Here is a 23,519-nt window from a genome sequence, read left to right on the forward strand (position 1 = left end):
CTAACAATTTTCATTATCATCTGACTTTTTAATGTTAAAGATATTTTAAAATTAACAAATATATATAACCAAATATATTTTCATTTTGTTTTGTCTTGGAAGACAGTTTTTAAAAACTAGTTTGCAAAATAATTTTTAAAATAAGGGGTGAGAGTGAAATCAAATGAATCCTTAATTTTTTATCTCACGAATTAAATGTACTTACAAGCTCAATTTGATTTGATTTTGAGCAAAAATTAGATTAAATTAAATTTTACTCGTGTCAGGGACCTCATTGGTTTTTGTGAAAATGAGTTTGGTTCGCTTTGATTTTCAAATTAGTTCAAATTGATTAAAGTCTCAATCAAATTTTAATCTATTTATTTAAAAATTTTCCCTTTCTTTCTAGCTCTATAATGGCGTTGCTTATTAAAATTAAGCCTAATTCTTTCTAGCACTTATTTTATAAGTAGAGGTGTACAAATATAGTAAAATTTTTGTGTTAACAATAATTAATCATAAAATTTGATATTAATTTTTTAAATCAAAATTATTTAATACTATTCATTTTTGTCGAGGTCTATTAAAAATGTCTATCTATGTATATATATTTTAAAATATAATGAAAAATTGACTATAAAAAAATTATAAATAAAATGCTTTTTATAAACAAATTGAATACACTAGGCTTTTAAAATTGTAAATAATTAAAGCATGATCCTAACATCTTTAACAAATATATATATATATATATATATAATATGAGGCTTTTTAAGAAGTTGTTGACCCTTAAGGATCTTTAACAAACACACACACACACACATAATATGAGGCTTTTTGAGAAGTTGTTGACCCTATCTCTTAAGGGTCTCATTGGTCTCCCTCTCAACTCCCAAGTCAAGTCGCACCTTATTGTCAATTGCGACTCTCACCTCTTTTCTTTTTTTGTTTTTCATATAATGTGATTATCACTTCTCAGCTATTAATCTCCTCCATCTAATTTCAGTTGGGCCATGGAAAGTGGGTTAATAGGTTTATTAACTGGGCAATGGGTTAGGTAAGGTTTTGGATTTATTTCCAAACTCATGTTAAATGAGGTTGGGATTAAGGTTAGATATTTCATAAATAAATAAATAGTATTTTTTATTCAAGTTCAATATGATTTTCAATACTCAAAACTAAAACATGAATCGAACCAATCAGTTCTTATATTATAAAGGTTAAATTATTCATTGCTTCCCTAAACTTTGAACCATACAACATAACTTCCTTAACTTTTAAAATTTTACAATGAATCACCATTAATTCTTATATTTATACTGATAACTCTATGTAATTAATTTTGTACATTAATTATCTACATATAATTTAAATTTAAAAGAAATTATTTGTGTATTAATTAAAGTTTTAGAGCTTAAACGCACATAAAAATAAAGTTTAAAAGGATATAAAATTAATGGTTAGAAATTATTTGTATAAATTTATAAATTTAAAGAGATTATTATTAAGTTTTAAAGGTGAAAGAAGTTATTTGTATATAGTTCAAAGTTTAAGAGAGTTATATATAATTTAACATTTTATAAAAAACGAAGCAAACTTAATTGTTGGTTGGTTTCTTATAATTTGAATCAGTTTTGATCACCATAATCAAGAATCAAATAATCATAGAAAGATACCATATTGATGTTGGCCTTTCAACTATCTTGTGAGGCAACCTTCCTGGCATAATAATCGTCAGGAATCATCATAATCCCTTTGTGGGCAAATATTAAAAGAATGGTCTTGGGTGCTGTATTTAGTTTGCGTTTAATGACAACGAGATTGATAATGACAAATTGTGAATAATCTTTCATATCTTATTTATAAATTATTTTAACACATTTTGTCATGATAAAAAAAAATTAATGTCATTAACTCCATGAAAAAATTAATAATCTTTTAACGTTGTTTTTATTAAATATCTGTATGTCAATAACATAATTTCTTTTATCAACATTCAATTCAATGAGAATAATAAATAAAATTAATTTATATATATATATATATTTCCCATATGGGGTGCCACGTGGGAGGAAGCACTTGCCCCTCTTTTTTGCCATAAATTTTGGGTGCTATAATGATGAGGTGATTGATAATGAAAAATAATGAATAATCTCGTCTATCTTGCTAGTTAAAAAAAAAAAAATCTCTCCTATCCTATTCATAAATTATTTTTATCACGATAAGAGAAATTTTTTAAAATCATTAACTCTGTGAAAATAATAATAATGTTTTAATATTGTTTTTATTAAATATATGTATGTTAATAACATAATTTCTTTCATCAATATTCAATGAGACTAATAAATAAAATAAAATATATATATATATATATATATATATTTCCCACAAGGGGGTGCCACGTGGGAGGAAGCATTTGCCCCTTTTTATTCTGCCAGATTTTTTTTCAACGAATCCTTCTGTTGTATTCACCAACGCCTTCCACTGGATTTGTATAATTTATGGATGGATTGATTGGTAATTGATGATAATGAGGATTGTAATATGCTGGAATATTTTAATTACTGTTAAATCGAGTGTTTAAATTAAATATTTCTATTCATCATTTATATTTTTTAGTATTAAATTATATATATCCTATTAATGTGGCCTTTGAAGAGAATTTGTCTATAATGTGTAGCCAAATTAAATCATCAAACTTATAATTATCACGCTCAATAATGCTTGAACACGTCATAAAATTGACATCGGAAAAATTTGCTAATAAAAGAGTACACTTTTTTAACATTTTAATTATCCGAGCTCTCATTAGTTTTTTTTTTTTGTTGTTGGCGGGAAAAGTATTCTGACAATTTTATATTTTACTGAGAGAATTACATTAAAATTTCACACAAATAATATTTTTTAGTTTAATTATCAATAAATTTTATAATAATTAATTTTTTATGTGGAATTTAGATATAATTATCTCTATTTTATTTTAATCTATCATGTGACTTCACATCTGACATTCAGGCCATGAACATTATTTAAATATATAGTGCGTTAGATTAGATTAGTATATTATAGTGTGGTGAAAGGTGCTGAGGGTGATTCGGTGTCTAATATATGGCCAGATCTTATTTGGTTTGGTACCAAAAAAAGTTTTAATTAAAAAATTATATATTTTTATTTTTATTTTCAGCATAAAAAATATAAATACTTCATATAAAATATATCTTATTGAAAAGTAATAACAGATAAAATTACCATTTTTAAAATTATAAATTATAAATAGTTCTTAATCATATGTCATTTTCTACACAACATTAAGTTAGAAATTTAAAATTCCCAATAAAAATGAAAATGAAATCTCTATCTCCTGATTTTCTTCTCTTATTTCTTTTCTTCAATTGAATTATTCCTTTTTTTCCTGCATGACATAAAAACAAAAATATGTGAATAGATTTTATATAAAAATTCTTCTCTATCTTGTAATTAAGTGATAAAATAAAAAATATATAAAAATTAGTTAAATATATAAAAATATTGATAAATAGGATCAAATATAATCCAAAATCTATGCCTATTTATTTGCAAAATATGCCCACATCATCCTTTTTTTTTTTAAATTGAGAGACATTATAGCCATTTCATGTAACTTCAAGTCTCAAATTTATATGTTTTTACTCCTTATTTTATAATTAAACACAACTTTATTAGATATGAGTGACATTAGTTTAAGTTTACTCACACCTCGACACCTTAACAACCCCCTTTAAATATGAGTTCACACACTCTCTATATCAAATGCACCCAGACATCAAGTCCCCATTGCAACAATCAAGACTAGCCTAGCTTTTTAAGTTTTAAAAGGTGTGGCATACAAAAACCTTTATTGCAATAAATGTCAGTCCTATTTTTTTAAATCACTAATGAAAACTCATTAAAAACTTAATTTGCATCATTTTTTTTATAAATATTTGCTTGTTTTTGCTACCAATAGTTTACTTGTTAGAAATTTTATGTGTACTTGTTATTTTGATAAAATTTACCCATCAAATTATTAAGAAAATTTGTCAAAAATAGTAATGAGAACTTGTCATTTCATAAATAATTACTTTTCATTTCACAATTGGTTTATTGTTAAAGTACCAACAGGGGACTTGGTAATAAAATTTAATATGCACTCATTTTTTAAAATGTCTACTTATTTTTATTATCAAAAGTTTACTTATCAATAATGTGAACTTTGTATTCTTAATAAAATTTACTTGTTAGATTATTGAGATAAATTGTCAGAGTTGGTAATAAAGATTTGTCAATTCACAAACGATTACTTATTAAATTAATAAAGGGGGCTTTTCAAAAAAATTAATATGCACTAACTTTTATAAATATTTATGTATTTTTTATATGACTAAGAAGTATTAGTAGCTTAATAGTTACTAATTCTTTTGATGACTAAAGAGTTATTGATACTTTGGCCATTGGTGATGGCCGATGATGGTGGGAGTTTTATTTTTTTTTATAAAAAACATGAGGAATAATTTGTATTTTCATAATGAATGTTGATTACATTCATATCTCTTGGTCTTATAGAGTAATTTCAAAATTGTTAGGTCATTTTTTGTAATAAACATTGTTAATTGATTTTTGAATGTGATTTTCTTCTAAAAAAGAATTAATTCTCTCAGCCTAAGTCCCAGAAGAATTTGGGAGAATGAGAAAAAGACTCTAAAAAGACTAACCAATTTAAGTTAAGTCTTAAACGCCAAGCTTCAAAAATTTATAAATCCATCTTTCAATTTTGCAATCGCTGATGAATTTGTAATTTATTTTTAAATTTTAACATGATTAAAGAATAAAAAATTATTTTTCCTGTTAAAATTTGAAATACAAGTAATAAATTTGATACAATAAAATTATAAAATTAAAAGATTGAATTATAAATTCTTAAAATTTAATACTTGAAACTTAATTTAAATTAGTTAATTCTTTTAGAACTTTTTCATCACTCTCTCCAAAGAATTTGGACTTGGTGAGAGCCTCAGTGAGCTCAAATTTGGATTCGGTTGCTTAATGTTATTATTATTCACTTATTAAATTTCTTTTTAGGCTTGAAGCCACATATGTCAGAGTTAGATACAATAATTTAGGGGATTGTTTTGTAATATTAATGTTAATTGCACATCATTTTTAAAATTTATTCATCCAGCTTTACTCCCACCAATATATTTTTGTAAGTACATGTTTACTCTTTCATTCAAACTAAAAAATAGTTAAAACTATTTAATGACAACAATTTTAAAATTTTAAAAACTCCTCACTATAAAGAAATGGTCATAATTACATTTTTATAAACAAGTCGTAAATATTACACTACATTAAAATTTGCAAAGTTTGTGAAAAGTGAAAAAAAAAAGCTTTTTGAAAAATGAGGGTAATTTTTTAATTACTTCTTCTATTAAAAAAATATAAGATATTTTTAATTAAATTTTACATTCTAATAAAGTAGTTATTTGTTACAAACTAATTATATCTTTCCATATTCACCCATGTTTAGTAGAATGTTTATCTTAAAATAAATATAAAGTGATTTATTTAATAAAAAAACTTTTAAAAAAGGATAATAATTATATTTTGAAAGATTAAAAATGTCTTATATTTTTTAACAAATAACCTTTTAAAAAATATCTTATAAACAAGTTATAAATATTATATCACATTAAAATTTGTAAAGTTTGTGAAAAATGGAAAAAAAGCTTTTTGAAAATTAGGATAATTTTTTTAATCACCTCTTTCGTTAAAAAATGTAAGACATTTTTAACTAAATATCATCGTTTAATAAAGTAATTACTTATTTTTAAACTAATTCTATTTTTTTATATTCACCCTTATTTAATAGGATGTTTCATTTTAAAATAAATATAAAATGACTCATTTAATAATGACACTTTTAAAAAAATAATAATTATATTTTAACATATTAAAAATATTTTATATTTTTCAACATTTAATTTTTTTACAAAATTTATATTTTAAAACGGAGGGGTAAATTAAAGTGGAACTCTTTTGGTTCGTTTCCTTTGGGTGAACTATAAACAAAAGCGAACACCCTATTTTTTTATTTTTTATTTTTTAAAAAAGCGAACACACTATTTCACATGGTTATGGACAGCCAAAATGATGCAATAGGTCATGCGTTCATAGGCTGTAACTAGTGACATTCGCAACAACCGCGAGAGAAGCAGTGGTGCTAAACCCTAAAACCCTCCCAACTTCAGAACTTTTCGCTCCCACCACCGTCGCCATGGCGGAGCTCAAGGTCTCTGAGAGCCGTGATCTCACACGAATAGAGCGCATAGGTGCTCACTCTCACATCCGTGGACTTGGCTTGGACTCGTCCCTGGAACCTCGCGCCGTCTCCGAAGGCATGGTGGGTCAGACGGCGGCTCGCAAAGCTGCCGGCGTTATTCTTCAGATGATCAAAGAGGGTAAAATTGCAGGCAGGGCAGTGCTTCTCGCCGGTCAACCTGGTACTGGCAAGACTGCCATTGCCATGGGCATGGCCAAGTCCTTGGGCCTTGAAACCCCATTTGCCATGATTGCCGGAAGTGAGCTTTTCTCCCTCGAGATGTCGAAAACTGAAGCTCTAATGCAGGCGTTTCGCAAAGCAATTGGTGTGCGGATTAAGGAAGAGACTGAGGTGATTGAAGGTGAGGTTGTTGAAGTCCAAATTGACAGGCCGGCGGTGGCTGGCGCTGCGTCGAAGACTGGGAAGTTGACACTGAAGACGACGGAGATGGAGACGGTCTATGACTTGGGAGCCAAGATGATCGAAGCATTGGGGAAGGAGAAGGTGAGTAGTGGCGACGTGGTTGCTATAGACAAAGCTTCTGGCAAGATCACGAAGCTCGGGAGGTCGTTCTCCAGGTCGAGGGATTTCGACGCCACTGGACCACAGGTTAAGTTTGTGCAATGCCCCGATGGGGAGTTGCAGAAGCGGAAGGAGGTGGTACATTGCGTCACTCTTCATGAGATTGATGTTATAAACAGCAGGTAATTAACATTATCTTTCTTGATTTAGTGCTTTTAAGTCACGCATTATGTTGTTACTTATTTCGTAAAATCCTTGAGTAAATTATGATTACATCAGTGTCTTTTGTTCTTGTGATTTAGAATCAACTTATTGTAGGGTCATATAGGTTCAAATCAAAGCAAAGCTAATATAATTTCTGAGTCGAGCATAGCCTAAGGCTTTGCGAGGATTTAAATTGGTTATTTGAATTTGGGATGTTTTCTATTAATGGCAGCTTATCACTAGCAAAACTTAAAAATGTTCTTCCTGATCGACCAACAAAATTGCGATGTATACTGTGATGGCTAAGCGATGGACTTGGGAGAGTAATAGATGTCACTTTTAAGGTTGCTAGGGGCATAATTTTCCTTAGTCCCTGAAAGCCCTGAAAATTATAGAGTCTAGAAATTAGCAAGTCCTGGAATCTGGTTTTCCCTTCTCAAGTTTTATAACCTGTACCTGTATATAGTAGGCAGTCTGTTGGGTGCTAAGAGTGCTGCTGCTTGGCCTGTCTTATATTTAACATTAACAAATGTAGAAAAGATGAAAAACTGCAACAAAAAAATTTGGGTTGGTGTACATCTAAAGCTCTATAATATCTAGGATTTTGTAGAAGTCGTTCAATCCTATTCGACCCAGTTTGACCTGAGAAGGTCTGATCTTGTACAGTTCTGTTAAAAACTAGTTCTTTAGGCCTGAAAAGACTAGATTGTTTCTTCAGGTTGGACTGGATAAGAAACTGGGCATGTGGAGCACTTGGCCCTATTAAATTTATTTAATATGATTATAATTAGGGTAAATATAACTTTTGATCATTGTACTTTACTTGCGTTTTATTTTTGGCCCCGATACTTTTTTTTTTTGTGTTTTAGGTCCTTACACTTTCATTTTTTATTATTTTCAATCCCTCTATGAACATAGTATAAGGACCTTGAAAGGACCCAAAACAATGGAAAACAAAAATATAGAGACCTAAAACACAAAAAAAAAAAATATAGAGACCAAAAGCAAAACGCGAGTAAAGTACAACGACCAAAAGTTATGTTTACCCATATAATTAATTTCCTAATTATTTATAACAATAAGTTAAGACTATTAATAATTTAATAAGTATGGTTCTTGGCATAGTCGCAGCTCAAAATAATAATTTAATAATTTGGACCACTTGAATTGTAATTGAACTATTTTTTTTGTTGTTGTTGGAAATTATTATGAATTTATTATGATTATAAGTGTTTTTATTATCTTAATTGAGTTTATTAGGTTGAAATGGATTATTACCTCTTATAGAGGGAAAAAAAAAGAAAAAAAATAGAGTTAAGTGAGTACTTGACTAACAGTACCAGTCTCCCATTCTTATAGGCCAAGTTCGGTCTTGTTAATCTTTGAATGATTACTAGACTAGACCGAATTACGAGTTGCCTAACCCAGTCTTTTTTACGAAAGAAACCAAACTTCAGGTTAGGTCGAAAAAATCGAAATCCAGTCCCGTTCAGTCTTTTTTGCAGCCCTAATAATATCTATACAAACTGTGCGTCAAATTCACTAGATGAGGGAATAAAAGCTGAGCAAGTTTGAACTCTGTCCTAAGTCTCAGCAATTTGTGTGTAGATCTTCAACCTCAAATTTGATCTTCTCTTCTGGCAAGATTTGGTAGGAGCGTGCAGTTGGCTGTGTTAAAATAGTACAGAACTGGAGTATAAACTGACAAGCGTATCCGTGACTAGGTTTTGCTTGGCTTTATTTTATGGTTGTCATTTATTCAGCTTGTGAGTAACAAGTCCGCTACTTTTAGAATCATATATAGCATAACTGGTAATTAATGCGTTAAAACAACTGATTACTAGAGTGCTATTTTAAAATTGTTGTGTCCTTTACAGAAAAAGATTTATGTTTTGATTTGGTTTAGTGCACTTGTTCTTCATTATTTCATAATCAATTTTTTTTCCCTTAACAATGATGTCCCCAGTTTCGATAAGGCATGCATTGACTGTTTTAAGACTCCGTTTGCAGGCTCTCTCTGATTGCTTCTTCCTACATCTAACTTAATTACCTCAATTTCAGAACACAGGGGTTTCTGGCTCTTTTCACTGGTGATACGGGCGAAATTCGTTCAGAAGTAAGAGAACAAATCGACACAAAAGTTGCAGAGTGGAGAGAGGAAGGGAAGGCAGAAATTGTGCCTGGTGTTCTTTTCATCGACGAGGTGCACATGCTTGACATCGAGTGCTTTTCCTTCCTTAACCGGGCTCTGGAGAACGAGATGGCTCCTATATTAGTTGTTGCTACCAACAGAGGCATCACAACCATTCGAGGCACAAATTACAAATCCCCACATGGTATTCCAATCGATCTACTTGATCGTCTTCTCATCATCTCCACTCAGCCTTACACCGAGGATGAAATTCGCAACATTCTGGATATTAGAATCCAGGAGGAAGAAGTTGAAATGTCAGAAAGTGCAAAGCAGTTGTTAACCAAAATAGGTGTAGAAACATCCTTGAGATATGCTATCCATCTCATTACAGGAGCTGCATTAGCATGCCAGAAGCGAAAGGGAAGGTAGTTGAGTTGGAGGATATAAATAGGGTTTATCATCTGTTCTTGGATGTCAAAAGATCAACACAGTACTTGATGGAATATCAGAGCCAGTACATGTTCAGTGAAACTGGAGAAGGTGATGAAGATGATGGCAATGACATGGTGCCCTGAGATTTCCTCTATTTCTTTTAGTTATCTACTGTATCATGCTGGCTCAACCAAGCTCTTCTGCATTAGTCACCCAAGGAGGACGGATCATGTCGTAAATTGCTCTTCTCCTCCTCTGAATTTCTTTCTTTACTCTTGAAGTTGTACTAATTTGTGACTTACTAAGCTTATTGGTATCCTTTTAACAGAATGATCCTGTGCTTATAAATTTTTCTGAGTTTTGTTGGATATATACATAAATTTTTATTTTAGAAATTCTGTGTATTTTAGAAATATGCATTATTGCAGTAAATCTCAAAAACATTATATTATAATTTTTTCTATGAGTTAAGGTGCAGGTGAAATGTAGCAGTCACGCTACGATCCTTTCTCTCTTTCAGGAAAACCTCAAGTACAAGTGAAGTGTTAGGTTGCATCTAATTCAAATTTTCATGGTCCTAGAAATAACTGATTCGAAAATAGACACAGAAATTCATATTAAAAAGGTAAATTCTGCACGCGCGCACGTGTTAAGTTTTTAATTAAAACGTATGATAACATAATTGTATAACCTTTAAGGAATAATGGAATTTTATTTTTTAAAATTTATCTCAATTATTAATTTAGTCATGAAAGTTTAATTTTTATTAACTAAATTTCTAAGATTTCATAACCACACACAATAGGCCCTCATAGTTTGAAGGGAAAATAATATTATAAGATCTTATTATGTGTGATTATGAAATTTTAAAAATTTGATCGATAAAAATTAAATTTTAAGAATTACATTGATAATTTAAATGAATTTAAAAGACGAAAAATTGCATTATCCCAAACTTTAATTATCATTCCCTACCATGTATTCTTATAAATTGTTCCCCATCCTAAGCCTATTGTAGGAATAAACATGGAATAAACAAAAAATGACGTTCGAGTTTGTGTGTGAGCAAAAGACGAGGGAATTTAGATTAGGCCTAGTTGGACTTCCGTTTGTCATAATTTATATTTATAATTATAAGTATATACTCCCTTCAGTCGCACAAAGGAGCCACTTCTTGGAACAAATTGATTGATATTCATATATATATATATATATAGAGGGAGGGAGGGAGGGAGTTACAGGATGAAATATTAATAAATTTTTTTCAATTACCCTAAATATTGTGTGTTTTTATCTTCTTTGTCAACCATGACTATCAGTCCACCGCGTACAAGTTTTCCACCACGTACAAGTTTTCTTACCTAGACAGGGCATAGCTCTCAGCTCTCTTGACTCTTAAAACATGTTTTTAATCATTATCAATAAATTAAAAATTTAAAATAAAATATATAATAAAATTTTAGGATTAATGAGTAAAATAATCTTTGAAATATTGTAGAAAAAATATCATGAATCATGAACTCTTAAAATATACAAAATAAATTTTAAATTTTTAAATTTATAGTAAATTAAACCCCACCATTAACTCACCATTAATGCCTTTACTGTTCACTCAGTGGGACCCAATCAAAATGTTGAAGTGTCATTTTTAGTTAGCACCACAAACCTTAAATTATTGCGAAAGTAGCATCTTGACCCTTAAACTTTGAAATGAAGAGAAAATTATCCCTTAAACTTTAAAATTCAAAGCAAATTACTCACATTTATGTGTATAATATTGACTATTATAGAGGCCAAATTAGTCTCATTGTGGTCCGTTGTAATAAATGCATCATTGACAATGGTGAATCACCTATAATTTTGTAAAATAATTTTTTTGACCCCTTTTTTACAATGTTTTCCAAACAATTAGTATCTCATAATTTCATATAATTTATAACTCTGATTTAATTTTAGTTTAAATAATATTTATGTATTTAATGGTGAAAACTTATGATCCCATTTGAAAAGAAGTTTAAGATTTTAATTAACTAGTTAATTTGAGTTTGAAATCCGTTAATGGAATTGTCGGCTTTTGCATCTATCGCCTGTAAAATCTTTTGATACTTAAACTTTTTTCAAATGAAATCTCAAATTTTTATTATTAAATAAATAAATAATATTTAAAATAAGACTAAGTTAAAGTTATGGAGTATATGGAAGTATAAGATATCAATAGTTTGACAAACATTGTAAAAAAAAGGAGGCAAAAAAAATCATTTCACAAAATTATGAATCTTTTGCTGTGACTAACGATGAATTCACCTTAGCGAATCACGTTGAGGCTAATTTAGTTTACATAATAGTTAACATTTTATACATAAATAGTCAGGATAATTTGTTCTGAATTTCAAAGTTTTAAGGGGTGATTTGCTTTAAACTTCAAAATTCAATATCCATGAGGCCATTTATGTAATAATTTAAGGTCTGTAATGTTAATTAAAAATGACATAACAACATTTTAATTGTGCGCCATTGAGTGAATAGTAATGACATTAATGATGAAGTTTAATTTGTTATGAATTTAAAAATTTAGAGTTCACTTTGCACATTTTAAGAGTTTTGAGTTTAGGACGTTTTTCACGCAATATTCAAGGTAAATTTTGTTCATTAACTCTAAATTTTATTGTTTTTACAAGACATACATGCATACATACATATTTACTAATATTACTTTTGTTAAATGTGACTTCTCACATGTTTTTACCAATACCATACACGACCCTCAAACTATATTTAGATATTTGGATTGGCGTCTGTATTTGATGCTCATCACAATAATGATCATTTACTAATATTGCTTTTTGCTAAATGTGACTTCTCGCATATTTTTACTAATACCATGCATGACTCTCAAACTATACTTGAATATTTGGATTGGCATCTGCATTTGGTGTTCATCATAGTGATAAGTATTGAATGCTCATTAAGGCCAGGAGCAATCTTAGCTCTCCATTTTAGCCTTATTTAATTCCTACTGTCCACTTAAATTAAATTTTAAATATTTTAAATATTATATTTATTAAAATAAAAAGTATAAAAAAATAAATGTTAAATATAGACTATTAAGAGTACATTTAAATGGTTAATTTATAAATTTTTTAATATTAAATTAGGTTATCTAAATTACACCTGAATTATATAGAATTTATTTGTATAGTTAAATTGTAAAAATATAAATTTTTTTAATATTAAATTGGACTGTTAGATTAAATGTACTAACCAGATTGATAATGAACATATATATTAAATTTTTAAAATTTTTATATCAATAAATATAATATTAAAGGTATTTAAAAAATTAATTTTAATAAATAACAGGAATCAAATAAGATTAAAATGAAGGGCCAGCTAATGAGGACGCGGTGCTCTGAATGCAGTTCCATGTGGATTGGTAGAATGGAAGATAAAGTATCAAAAACATTTTAATCAATATCGATACGTTTTTCTGACCCCGATTCAATATCGATACAAAAAACTTTTATAATAAAGCTTATATGAAGCTGCAGTATTTTTTTTTTTATACTTCGTACAGTTTATGAAGAAATGAATCTAATCAATACTAATATCGATCAATATCAACAAGGGCGATGTTAAACAAAAAAGGGTGATGAACCATATTATTTCTAAATATTGAAAAAAATTATATTCAGATTTCACAAAAAAATTATTATTAAAATTTTTTATAAATTTCATAAAATACTTTTAAGTTTTAAATTCAATATATTAAGAACTTAAATAAAGATATTAATAACTTGTCAATGACCATTTAAAACTTATAAAAAAAATGACAATTTACAAATACATAATTGTAAATAACCATTATTTAATTATTAATATGCAGTATTTAAAACTTAATAATATTTTATAAAATTTTTTAATAATATATTTTTTTATGAGACTTAACTATAGTTTTTCTTGAATATTATCCTTGGCAAATATTTTGTCAGAAAAGGAAATATGTTGGAGAAGCAGGCGTCCGGATAATAAGAGGGGGAGGAAGGAATGAATCTTTGCGCATATCTGGCTGACGTGTAAAACTACGCGGCAAGAATCATATGGCTTGGCCACTCGCTAATGCACGATCCTGTCTGGCTTTGCCACGTTAGCAATCCAGATTGCAACCTCATTCTTTAGTTGTCAATTTGTCAGCAGCGTTTTCTTCATAAGTGAGGGATCAGTTAAGATCTTCAGCAATTAGGAATGAGAATCATTGATGATAAGATAATACCAAAAAAAGAGCATGATGGAATAATTGCAGTGCATGAAATTGTTTGGCCTAAAAACGTGAACACAATAAATTAAGGGCTTGCTTGTTTGATTTTTTTTTTTTTAAGTTCATGTGAGTGGTCTTAAAAGTTCACTAAACTTAAAACATGTTTTTATATTTAAAAAATACTTATAAAAACATTTACAAATCATTTATTAATAAGATTTTTATATTAACAGTAGAATTTAAATCATCAACTTTGTCAATTATGTATCAAATCTTTACAAATTAAACAAAACTTTATTAGTTGATCCAATCATTTTAGTTTTTAATATATGAGAAAATATACTTTTTGATCATTGCATTTCACTTGTATAAAATATTATAGGTCTCTGCACTTTTTTTAATGTTTTGAATTCCTACATTTTCATTTTTTGGTGTTCTAAATCCCTAAATGAATAAAGTATAGGGATCTTAAATGAACGTAAAATATTAAAAAATAAAAATGTAGGAATTCAAAATGTTTAAAAAAAGTGTTTAGACCTATAGTAAAATACAAACAAAGTATAGAGGTTAAAAGGTATGTTTTTTCTTAATATATTTTATAGTATTTGATTATATTGTGGGAATTTGAATGCAAGAGTATTAAAACATGAATCCAATTAGAGAAGAGAACTTTCACCTATCTTTAATTTGTAAATTATATTTTGTGAAAAAATTTAAGTTTTACAAGTAAATAGACTTCTTTCCAATTGTTACGTGATCATCATTTACAATAATCAACCTATTTAAAGGAGAAAGGAAACAAATTCATTAAAATTTTCATTCCCCTCATTTACTTAGAAAAATAAAAGAGATAACTCCCCACTCCTCATTTGATTAAAACAGCGTGACGGAGAGAAGAAGCCTATTAACCCTCCCCCTTCAAATTAAGAGAATTTAAAGTGATTATTAAAATCTCTCAAGTTTCTTAAATTATTTTTTTTTTCCATTTCGTCTCCCAATTAAACCAAACACTACCTTAGATAATAACATTAAGTTTTAAAAAGTTAAAATATAAAAAATTAATTAAAGGACAGATAAATTGGCCTATTAGTTGGAAAAAAATATTGTACCTGAAAAATATAAACTAAATTTTTAAAAATTTAAAAATATTGTCGGTTTATATTAATATAGAAGAGGTTTATCATTAATATACAATTAGTTAATTATTAAAAATTTACAAAAAATTTATTATTAAATACAATGGTATATCATTGTTAAATATAATAAATTAATTATAATATAAAATATAATAAATATTAAATTATTTATTTAGTTTGATCCTATAATATGAATTATATTTATTAAAATCAGCTAATACGCTTTTATTTCATTGGCTTTCTATTTTTCTTGTTAGGCTTTTTTTAAGTCATCACTTCTGTTTATGGGCTGACCCGCCATTACCTACGAAAAAAAAGGGGCTCAGCACACCTCTTTTATTTTCTCCCGCCCCCCGAGGGGGGTTCATAGTTTACACTGCGCCTATACTTGCCTTTTGAGTTCAAAATAAAAATCTGTCCATACAGGGCATGAATTAAGGACAAGCAAAACTTTTATTAAAGAATAGAGCAAACAAAATCAATTGCCGCCTTCTCTACTATCATGGTTCTTCACCCAAACTAACATGGTTGACAATACTAATTTGGGGACGCTTCTTGAGGAGGCATATCTTTTAAAAAGAATTTGATTGTTGCTGTACACACATGATTCAAACTAGTTAGAGAACTTTAGCTAAGCTACTAACCAATTGATTCAAGTACTGGTGATAAACTAATTGCATTTTAATGTCAATGTCAGGATGATTTTTTTTGGCCAAATAAATCCCATGGTGATAGAAAATTATTAAAAAAAATAATGCATACCAGTATAAGTGTCATAGTCTCATAGGGTTGTATTATTCATTCTTAGAAATTTTTTTTATTATACTATTTGGAAAAAATAGTGTCACAGGCATTTGGATTTCTTGCATTGGGCTAAATTTCATGCGTATAACCAGGCATCGCCCCCTTCTGATAATAACCGTACATTCCATTTCAGTGTTTCATAGAAAGTTAAAGACACCACTAATCTAAAGATTAATTTAAAAAAAAAAAGAGAGAGAGACAAACAAGAAAAATAGAAACACCACTCTCTCTCTCTCTGTGTCATCGTGGTTGTGGATGTGGAGCTCGCTTCTTCGTCTCCGGTTTGCATGAGTTTCCACCACCGCCACAAGCGACGGGGACTCCGACGACGAAGGAAACCATGCCCACCACTACAGCATCTTCCACCGCAACACCGTCCGTTTCCTCCAATACCTCCGATCCCATCCTCGACCGCCTCGCCTCCACTGATTGCGAAATCAAGCTCAAGGCTATCAGAGAGGTAAAGAACAAGATCATCGGCAACCGAACCAAGAAGCTCTCCTACATCAAGCTCGGTGCAGTTCCCGTTGTCGCTTCTGTTCTTGCCGAAGCTGACGCCAATTCCGATTCCGGTGCCAACCTCATTGTCCAGTCCGCGGCGGTGCTCGGCAGCTTTGCCTGTGGCGTTGAGGCTGGCGTACGTGCTGTCCTTGATGCCGGCGCTCTACCTCGTTTATTCAGGCTCCTCTCTGCTACCGACGAGAAGGTAAATTCAATTAATTATAACCGCCCTTTTCCGGTTCCGTTTGTCAAAGATGGGCACTTAAAATTGCTACGTTCTGAACCTGTTGGCTGATCACTAGTTTGTGATCAGTGCATTATTAAAAATTATAGGATGAAATGTGGATTATTTGATCCACAATCTGCTGAGTTTCCTTTGTTTGAAGAGTCCTTATTGCTTGAGTATCCATAAGACATGAGAAATGTAACAAATCTACCTGCGTTTTTGTTTCGTTTGAAGTGAATTATACATCTTATCTGATCAGTGGGTCTGTTTTATGGTCTCTGCCTCATCCATATTCTGAATGGAATTATCTCTTTGGACATACTTATGGTTTTAATAATAAACAAATTTGCCTCCTGCTTCTTCCACTGCCGCCAATATGATAAATCTTGTTCTTAATAAAATTCTTTACTGTCACTGTGCCGTTCCTTTCAATTTAATTGTAATTTGAACTGGTCTACACAGGAATCAAGTCGTTCAAATAATGATGGGTTTGTACCTCTAAGATGAACACCTTTCAATATATTCTTTCAAATTACATGGTAGGAACATTTATCTGTCCTATTTAATTGTGCAAGAGCAAAAGCTACTTATGTAGTTCTATTGCTTGCTTTATAACAAGTTGGAGATTGGGGAAGTGCATGTAAGGCAGAGGGATTACCAAAGAGGAAAAATATAGAGGAAGCAGAAATTCAAGGGCTTGAGAACTCCAATTTTTACCTGAAGAATTTCTGGATAATAAATCAAATGGGAGGCTATTGTTTTCCATCCATAATTTATATTTTGCCCTTATGCGTACCATTTTAATGTCAAAATTAAATTTCAACTAGTAGGCCATGGCTTCATTTATTTGGGGCCACAGAGCATGTGTGCCTTTAACCATGCATGTTCATCCTAATTTTCACACTGTTTCATATCATTTGTGTCTGGACTGAGGAACAAATTATTGTAGGATATTGGAAGTTCTGATCGGTCTGCTTGCTTTCCTCTCTCTTTCCTTCCTTTCCCTGTAGCAAATATTACATGCATTGGTTATTACTTCTCTTTCTACTTTATTTGGTTTTAATCCCTGCTTAGCTCACTGTTAACTTGGAGAACTATCGGGTTTTAATTCTTGTGGGATTCATGTGCCTTCTAGCCACAAATCCTTCATAAAATTTCAAAAGCCAAGTATATTATTTGTAAAGTGAGCAGTTACTATGCTGGGCAAATGGGATCATTATGAGCTGGTGCTTCTAATGCATTTTAGCTTCCAATGTTATTTCATATTTCTGGTATTTACTTCCAAGTTTGTGACTTTAGCAGGCAATATTGCATATTTTAACTTCTTGGTGAGAGTGTATATGCATTTGTATGTGTTTGGTGCTGTCTGCAAACTATACATAATGTGTAAATTATAACCAATTTATATACTCATGCTAATTTTCAGCCACACGGCCCCATCTGTCATAAATTTCTACTATTACATTTTGATGCTAGGGGAAGCAGACTGAGGAAGAAAATAAGTGTATCATTTTCACCCCTCTAATGAGGTTTGTAGGTAGAGATCAAGATATATCTGTCTTGATCCTTGATAATATATTACTGTCTACTATGGGCACCCTCTATATTCCTGTTTTCAACTGCATATTGTTTTTGAATGCCATATGATAAGCCTTTGTTCTCTTTATTTTAGGTTGTAGATGCTGCTGCACGTTCTCTACGAATGATTTATCAATCAAAACTAGCGCCAAAATATGATTTTTTTCAAGAGGGAAACATGGAATTTCTTCTTTACCTATTGAAACATGAGAATGAAAATCTCACAGGGCTAGGTGCAACCATTGTTATTCATTCATGTGAGACAAGTGCAGAGCAAAATATGCTGTGCTATGCTGGTGTCTTGGAGAAAATCATTAGCCTCCTTGATGGTTCTCTAAGTCAGCGAGATGCTAGTTTGGAGTCCCTAGCTGCAGTTCTTAAAAGCAATCCAGAAGCTGTCTCTAAATTTATGGACCTTCACAGTGGAAGAGCTTTAAGTTCCATTATTGAATTAACTAAGGATAGATATTCTCGGACAAGGTTACTTGCTTGCTCATGCTTGATTTGTGTTAAGAATTCTTCTTTGTGCCATCTGCAAGACTTAGGAATTAAGACCAAATTGGTGCATATTTTGCTTGAGCTCCTTGATGATCCTGGTCAAGTTGGAGATGAAGCTTCTTTTGCTTTCTCTAGTTTAATTGCAGAGATGGAAGATTTGCATAAGCTAGCATTTGAGGCAAATGCTATTGATAAGTTCTACTGCCACTTGCAAAAATCTCCTTTAAATCCCAAACGCCTTGAAGGGATACTTCTTGCATTGGCTGATCTTTGCTCGAAATTGGAGTGCTGCCGGTCTAGGTTTCTTACACTGCAGGTCGGTTGTTTCCTGGAGACTATTTATCAAAATAATTCTAAGTCTCATATTTTTGCTGAGTGTAACCATTTTTTTTTTAATTTTTTCTCTACATGTATGGATTTTTTCATTGGTGAAAAATTCTCTTGAGATGAAAATTACTCATAGAAACTCCAGCCAGCCATTTCTATAGTAAGTCTTGATGTTTCAGCACGAGTCTTAATATCTTGTAGTTTTTTTGCATCTTATGAGAGGCTGCGCATATGTGTAGTGGATGATTTAAGTTAATAAGAGATACATGATCGCTGATTGGAGATAATATACCGGGCAAGAAATTTAATTGAGAGTCCATGAACCAACCGATTTGCAAGTAGCTTTGTTTTCAAAATGTTGTCACTGTAGTTTTCTTGTCCCTTTTGTCATCTCCTTTTCTCACGGCATCTTGCCATGTTGGAATTTGAACATAATTTATCTCCATTTCTTTGCCAAGCATATCTTTGGTCATCGATATTTTTGCATGCATCCTAACCTTTGATTGTATGGAACAGCTATAGTTTGACTGAGTCACTTAGTTAAGGAGTTTTTTAGAATTACTCTCAGATTATCACTGGGTTTTAATTAAATAGAAAATAAATTATGGTGACCATATGATTTTGTCTGAAATTTATATTTCTTTCTGGTGTGTTTATATTGAGTTTTAAGGTCAGAATAAATAGGTGTTTAAATGTCAATAGACTTTGCCATCAAGACTTGCTCAGATTGTTTATCTATCACTTCAGTGCTAAGTGTATTATCTCACAATAATTTGATCTGTAAAAGTATTTCTTCATAAACTACTTAAGAGCATAAGTTTTACTACTACTAACTTCATAAACTACTTAAGAGAATGACTTTTTCTACTACTAATCTAATTACTCTGTGTGCACTGGTTTCATTTTACCTAAACCATGTTGTGATTTGTAAATGTTGAAGTGTAGCACTCCTATGAATTTACTGTTTCATATTTTCTAAATTTTCAACATGTTGAATCAATGCAAAAATATATTTCTACTGGTAGATAACTGAAGTCAGCCTTTTTTTTTTTTTTCTCAATTCATGATGGCAAGTCGTAGATGTGATAACTAATGAGGCTTTTGACTTACCCTAGCTATACTTTTAATTCAGATGAAAAGTTTTCAACATTGAACATATGTTTGTGAAACACACAGGTATTGAGCTTAGTTGTGGATGCCCTAGTTAATGATAATGTCAATGTACGTGAAGCAGCTTGCATTTGCTTAAGAAACAGCTCTCGCTCAATCAAGGTAGGCAACCTGAAACCATGTATGGTACTCTAATTTTTCAAATCTTTTTGTAATTAACTCATATAAAATGCAATTCAGAATTTGAGTGCAGGGCATTTTATGAATGAAATCATTGTGATTCCTTTGGTTCAGCTACTATCTGATTTGTCTACTTCTGTCCAGGTATGTGCTTATTGTATCTATATTGACGTTTGACTTAAAATGAGTAGTTGTTGATTTCATGCACTGAAATGAAAGGTGTAAAAAAAATCTGCCAATCATACAACAAACTAAAGGATAGTCTTAATGCTTGAAACTCAAAACTATTGATAATTATGGCATATCTTGCATTAAATGTTGTTTGTGAGGGCCATTTTTGTTTTTTTAATTGTTTAGTATTATTTAAAGCTTACCACCAAGGTCTAGGAAAATCATTTCTGACAACATTTAAAGTTTTTATACCACAGATATAGGCATTTGGCTATCCCTCAAAATAAAAAAAATAATACAAAAAAGGTTATGATTATTTGCCAGAATGAAACAGATATTGTCTCTGAGTTGATTGAGATCTAGTTGAACAAACCTTTTTCTATGTTGTTATCCAGATAGCAGCCCTTGGTGCTATCAGCAACATAGTGGCCGGCATTACACCTGGCAAGTCAGTATTCATACAATGTGGAGGCATTAAAGAGCTTGTCCAATTGACAAAGTCTATGGATTCATCATTAAGGTTGAATGCTGTATGGGCCTTGAGGAACATGGTATTTCATGCAGAGAAGACATGTAAAGAAGCAGTCTTTATGGAGTTGACTGCATCTTCGATAGCTAACCTTATCCATGGTAATGATTCCCATTGACAGTTTTTTTCCCTGGATTAATTGGTATCTACCAAGAAATACATTCTTTTTATCATTGGCCATGAAAAAGTTTGTGCTTGATTGCGTAAACTCTGCAGATCCTGAGTCTTCTGTTCAAGAACAAGCTCTAGCCCTTGTTCGCAACTTTCTTGATGGGCTCATAGACTTTGTTGATTATGCTTTCGCTGAAGATGGTATCATATTTGATGCCATTGGAAGGCGACTGCGAGAATCTTCAAAAGCTGAAATTGGGATACAGGTTAGGGATAACTATTGAATCCAATTGTTTTGTAGGCTGATAACTGATAAGGTAGATTGTTATGCTCTACTGGTATCATAGAGCTGTACCTTGTTTCTGATATGAATTCTTTGAGTGATTCTTAATTTTCAATGCTTTAGAAGGCAAGTTGTAGAAATGTTCTTATAACTTGTACCATATGTGCCTTTTAATTGATTGCCAAATTTAATTTGATTGTCAATACCTTACAAGGCAAATTATAGAAATGTTCTCATGACTTGTATCATATGTACCTTACAAGGGAAATTGTAGAGATGTTCTCATAACTTGTACCATGTGCAAATTTTCCCCAGATAGGAGTTGATTTCAAGAATTCCTTAAATAATTGAATATTTTTTATTTTCTTAGTCAAGCTAATAATTATGTCCCTGGTTTTATTTTCCATGTAGGGGGTGTATGCACTCTGCAACATTGCAAGTGGAAATGAGTTTCACAAGGAAGCTGTTATGCAACAACTATTTCCTGAGGCAGAGGACGGATCGAACTCATTCCTCAACCAGTGTTTGCAAAGTAATGACAGTCGCTTATGCACAGCAGCTGTTTGGGTCATAATAAATCTCACTAATCCAGCAAGTCCTGGTGCATTGGGCCGTGTTGTAAAACTGCGTAATTTTGGCATAGTTTCTCGAATAAAGAAGATGGTCAATGATCCATGCATGGATGTGAAGGTCTTTTAAATTTCATCACAAAATGGATTTGTCTGATACTTATTTTTAATAGTTTTACCAATTTTATTCTTGCAACACAGCTTCGTGCAAGAATTGCACTTGGGCAGATTCTACCTTTTGGTGAAAGCTGAATGTATTCAAGTATCCTTTCCAAGCCCTTAAAGTGCGGGCAAAGAAGAGAAATAGTGATAGGAATTTTATTTTCCCCCCTTGTGTTCAGACCTTCAGACCTTCTATGAAAGGTATTCAGCCATCGCACTTCAGCTTACACTACGGAATGTTTATAGGTGTCCTTTAATGACTTCTTTATTGTCTATCGTAGCAGTTCCTTTCTGGTTATTTTACTTTCATGAGGGCGACAGCTGAATTTTTATATATGAATTTTGAAACTTTTTAATCTTTCAATGGTAAATATGTAGCACAAATTCTGCTGGGAGGTTGGTTGTGGTTCAATGCTTTACTGAGAGCCTAGCAAATTTAAAACGATGAGCTGATGAATTCATTTTGAGAATCTGATTGAGATTATATGTTTATTTGTTCAGTTTCAAGTATTTGTTGTCTTGGCTTAATCTTTCACTTCAGCTTTGTATGCCAAGATGGTGCCTAATACTACATTTCAATTGTATGTTTTTATTCAATTTTCTTTATTTTATTTTACTGCCGTTTTAATGAGTCAAACTGCTGTGTGCTTTCTATGTTTCCTGTTGCAGGTGATTGCTTTGTCTACTTTTTTTAGCCAGTCAGAGCAGTGCGAGAGCTTTTCAATTTTGTAAGCATTCCTCACCAGGTTACCCTGAAAATATCGTTTCTTTATTCCATGCCTTTTGCATTACTTTTTGTGAGTCAGATTATCAAAATAGGATTATTGGCTTTAGTGTTGTACCATATTAGTGGTATATGTCAAATTTAGAACTTTCTATATTTCTGATAAATAGTGGAATTCTGATTAAGCAATGTCAAAGAATAGTCATTGAGGGTGTTTCTACCTTTCCGATATTCTTTTATTGCTCATTCTCTTTTATGGTTCATGAATTACTTGATCTCTGGTCATACATGTCCCAACTGCTTTTTGCCACTCTATATGCTTCGAAGGTACTTCTTGCTGCTTATTCGGAAGGTTTGATTGCTCATAAATAATTACATATCCTTGAAAAAAGCCGCGTCTAAAAGAGTCGTGAACTCACAATGCATCTATGCTTGTCAGTCAAATATAGTTGGTAAGAGGCTTTAGACAGCCTTTACCCTTAGGCGATCCTCTTTTTTAATTCAAATTATACCAATGCCTCAGCCTGAGGGAAATTTTTTGGGTTTTCGTCTGAGAGCTTCATTGGGCTTCACACACACAAACACACTATAATCAAATAGGAAGGTTGTGGATTTAAATCTCGTTACCAATGTGAGGATCTTATTGATGGGTGATTTGTGAATAATTTTGTAAGTGCTCTTTGAGTTTGAATGCTTGTCCTAGTTTGGGGGAGCCACCGAGACCTGACTCATCTAAACTTTTTAACC

The 23,519-nt window shown here is 31.1% G+C and overlaps 2 protein-coding genes across 4 annotated transcripts; both read left to right on the forward strand.

Moving 5' to 3' along the window:
* The first annotated feature begins 6,166 nt into the window (after positions 1–6,166).
* Positions 6,167–10,062, forward strand: LOC129317755 (uncharacterized). The gene is given in 3 exon segments (XM_054962122.1): positions 6,167–7,020; positions 9,104–9,588; positions 9,591–10,062. Coding segments are annotated over 3 exon segments (1,395 nt in total). The 5' UTR covers positions 6,167–6,271; the 3' UTR covers positions 9,752–10,062.
* Positions 10,063–15,980: 5,918 nt separating this feature from the next.
* Positions 15,981–23,003, forward strand: LOC129318002 (uncharacterized). Of its 3 annotated transcripts, XM_054962487.1 has the most exons (11): positions 15,981–16,509; positions 18,203–18,588; positions 18,742–18,922; positions 19,070–19,093; positions 20,110–20,205; positions 20,284–20,367; positions 20,790–21,024; positions 21,140–21,300; positions 21,729–22,007; positions 22,088–22,249; positions 22,718–23,003. In XM_054962487.1, exons 1-10 carry the CDS (start codon positions 16,144–16,146, stop codon positions 22,136–22,138), a joined length of 1,863 nt encoding a protein of 620 aa, XP_054818462.1. In that variant the 5' UTR covers positions 15,981–16,143; the 3' UTR covers positions 22,139–22,249; positions 22,718–23,003. The 3 variants fall into 3 exon arrangements, with proteins under 3 accessions (XP_054818462.1, XP_054818460.1, XP_054818461.1); XM_054962485.1 differs by having other exon boundaries at positions 18,203–18,922; XM_054962486.1 differs by lacking the exon at positions 19,070–19,093 and having other exon boundaries at positions 18,203–18,922.
* The last annotated feature ends 516 nt before the right edge of the window (positions 23,004–23,519 follow it).

This window comes from Prosopis cineraria, unplaced genomic scaffold (genome assembly GCF_029017545.1).
Source record: "Prosopis cineraria cultivar Desert tree isolate PC_DT_omini unplaced genomic scaffold, ASM2901754v1 PC8, whole genome shotgun sequence".
Lineage (NCBI taxonomy): Eukaryota > Viridiplantae > Streptophyta > Magnoliopsida > Fabales > Fabaceae > Prosopis > Prosopis cineraria.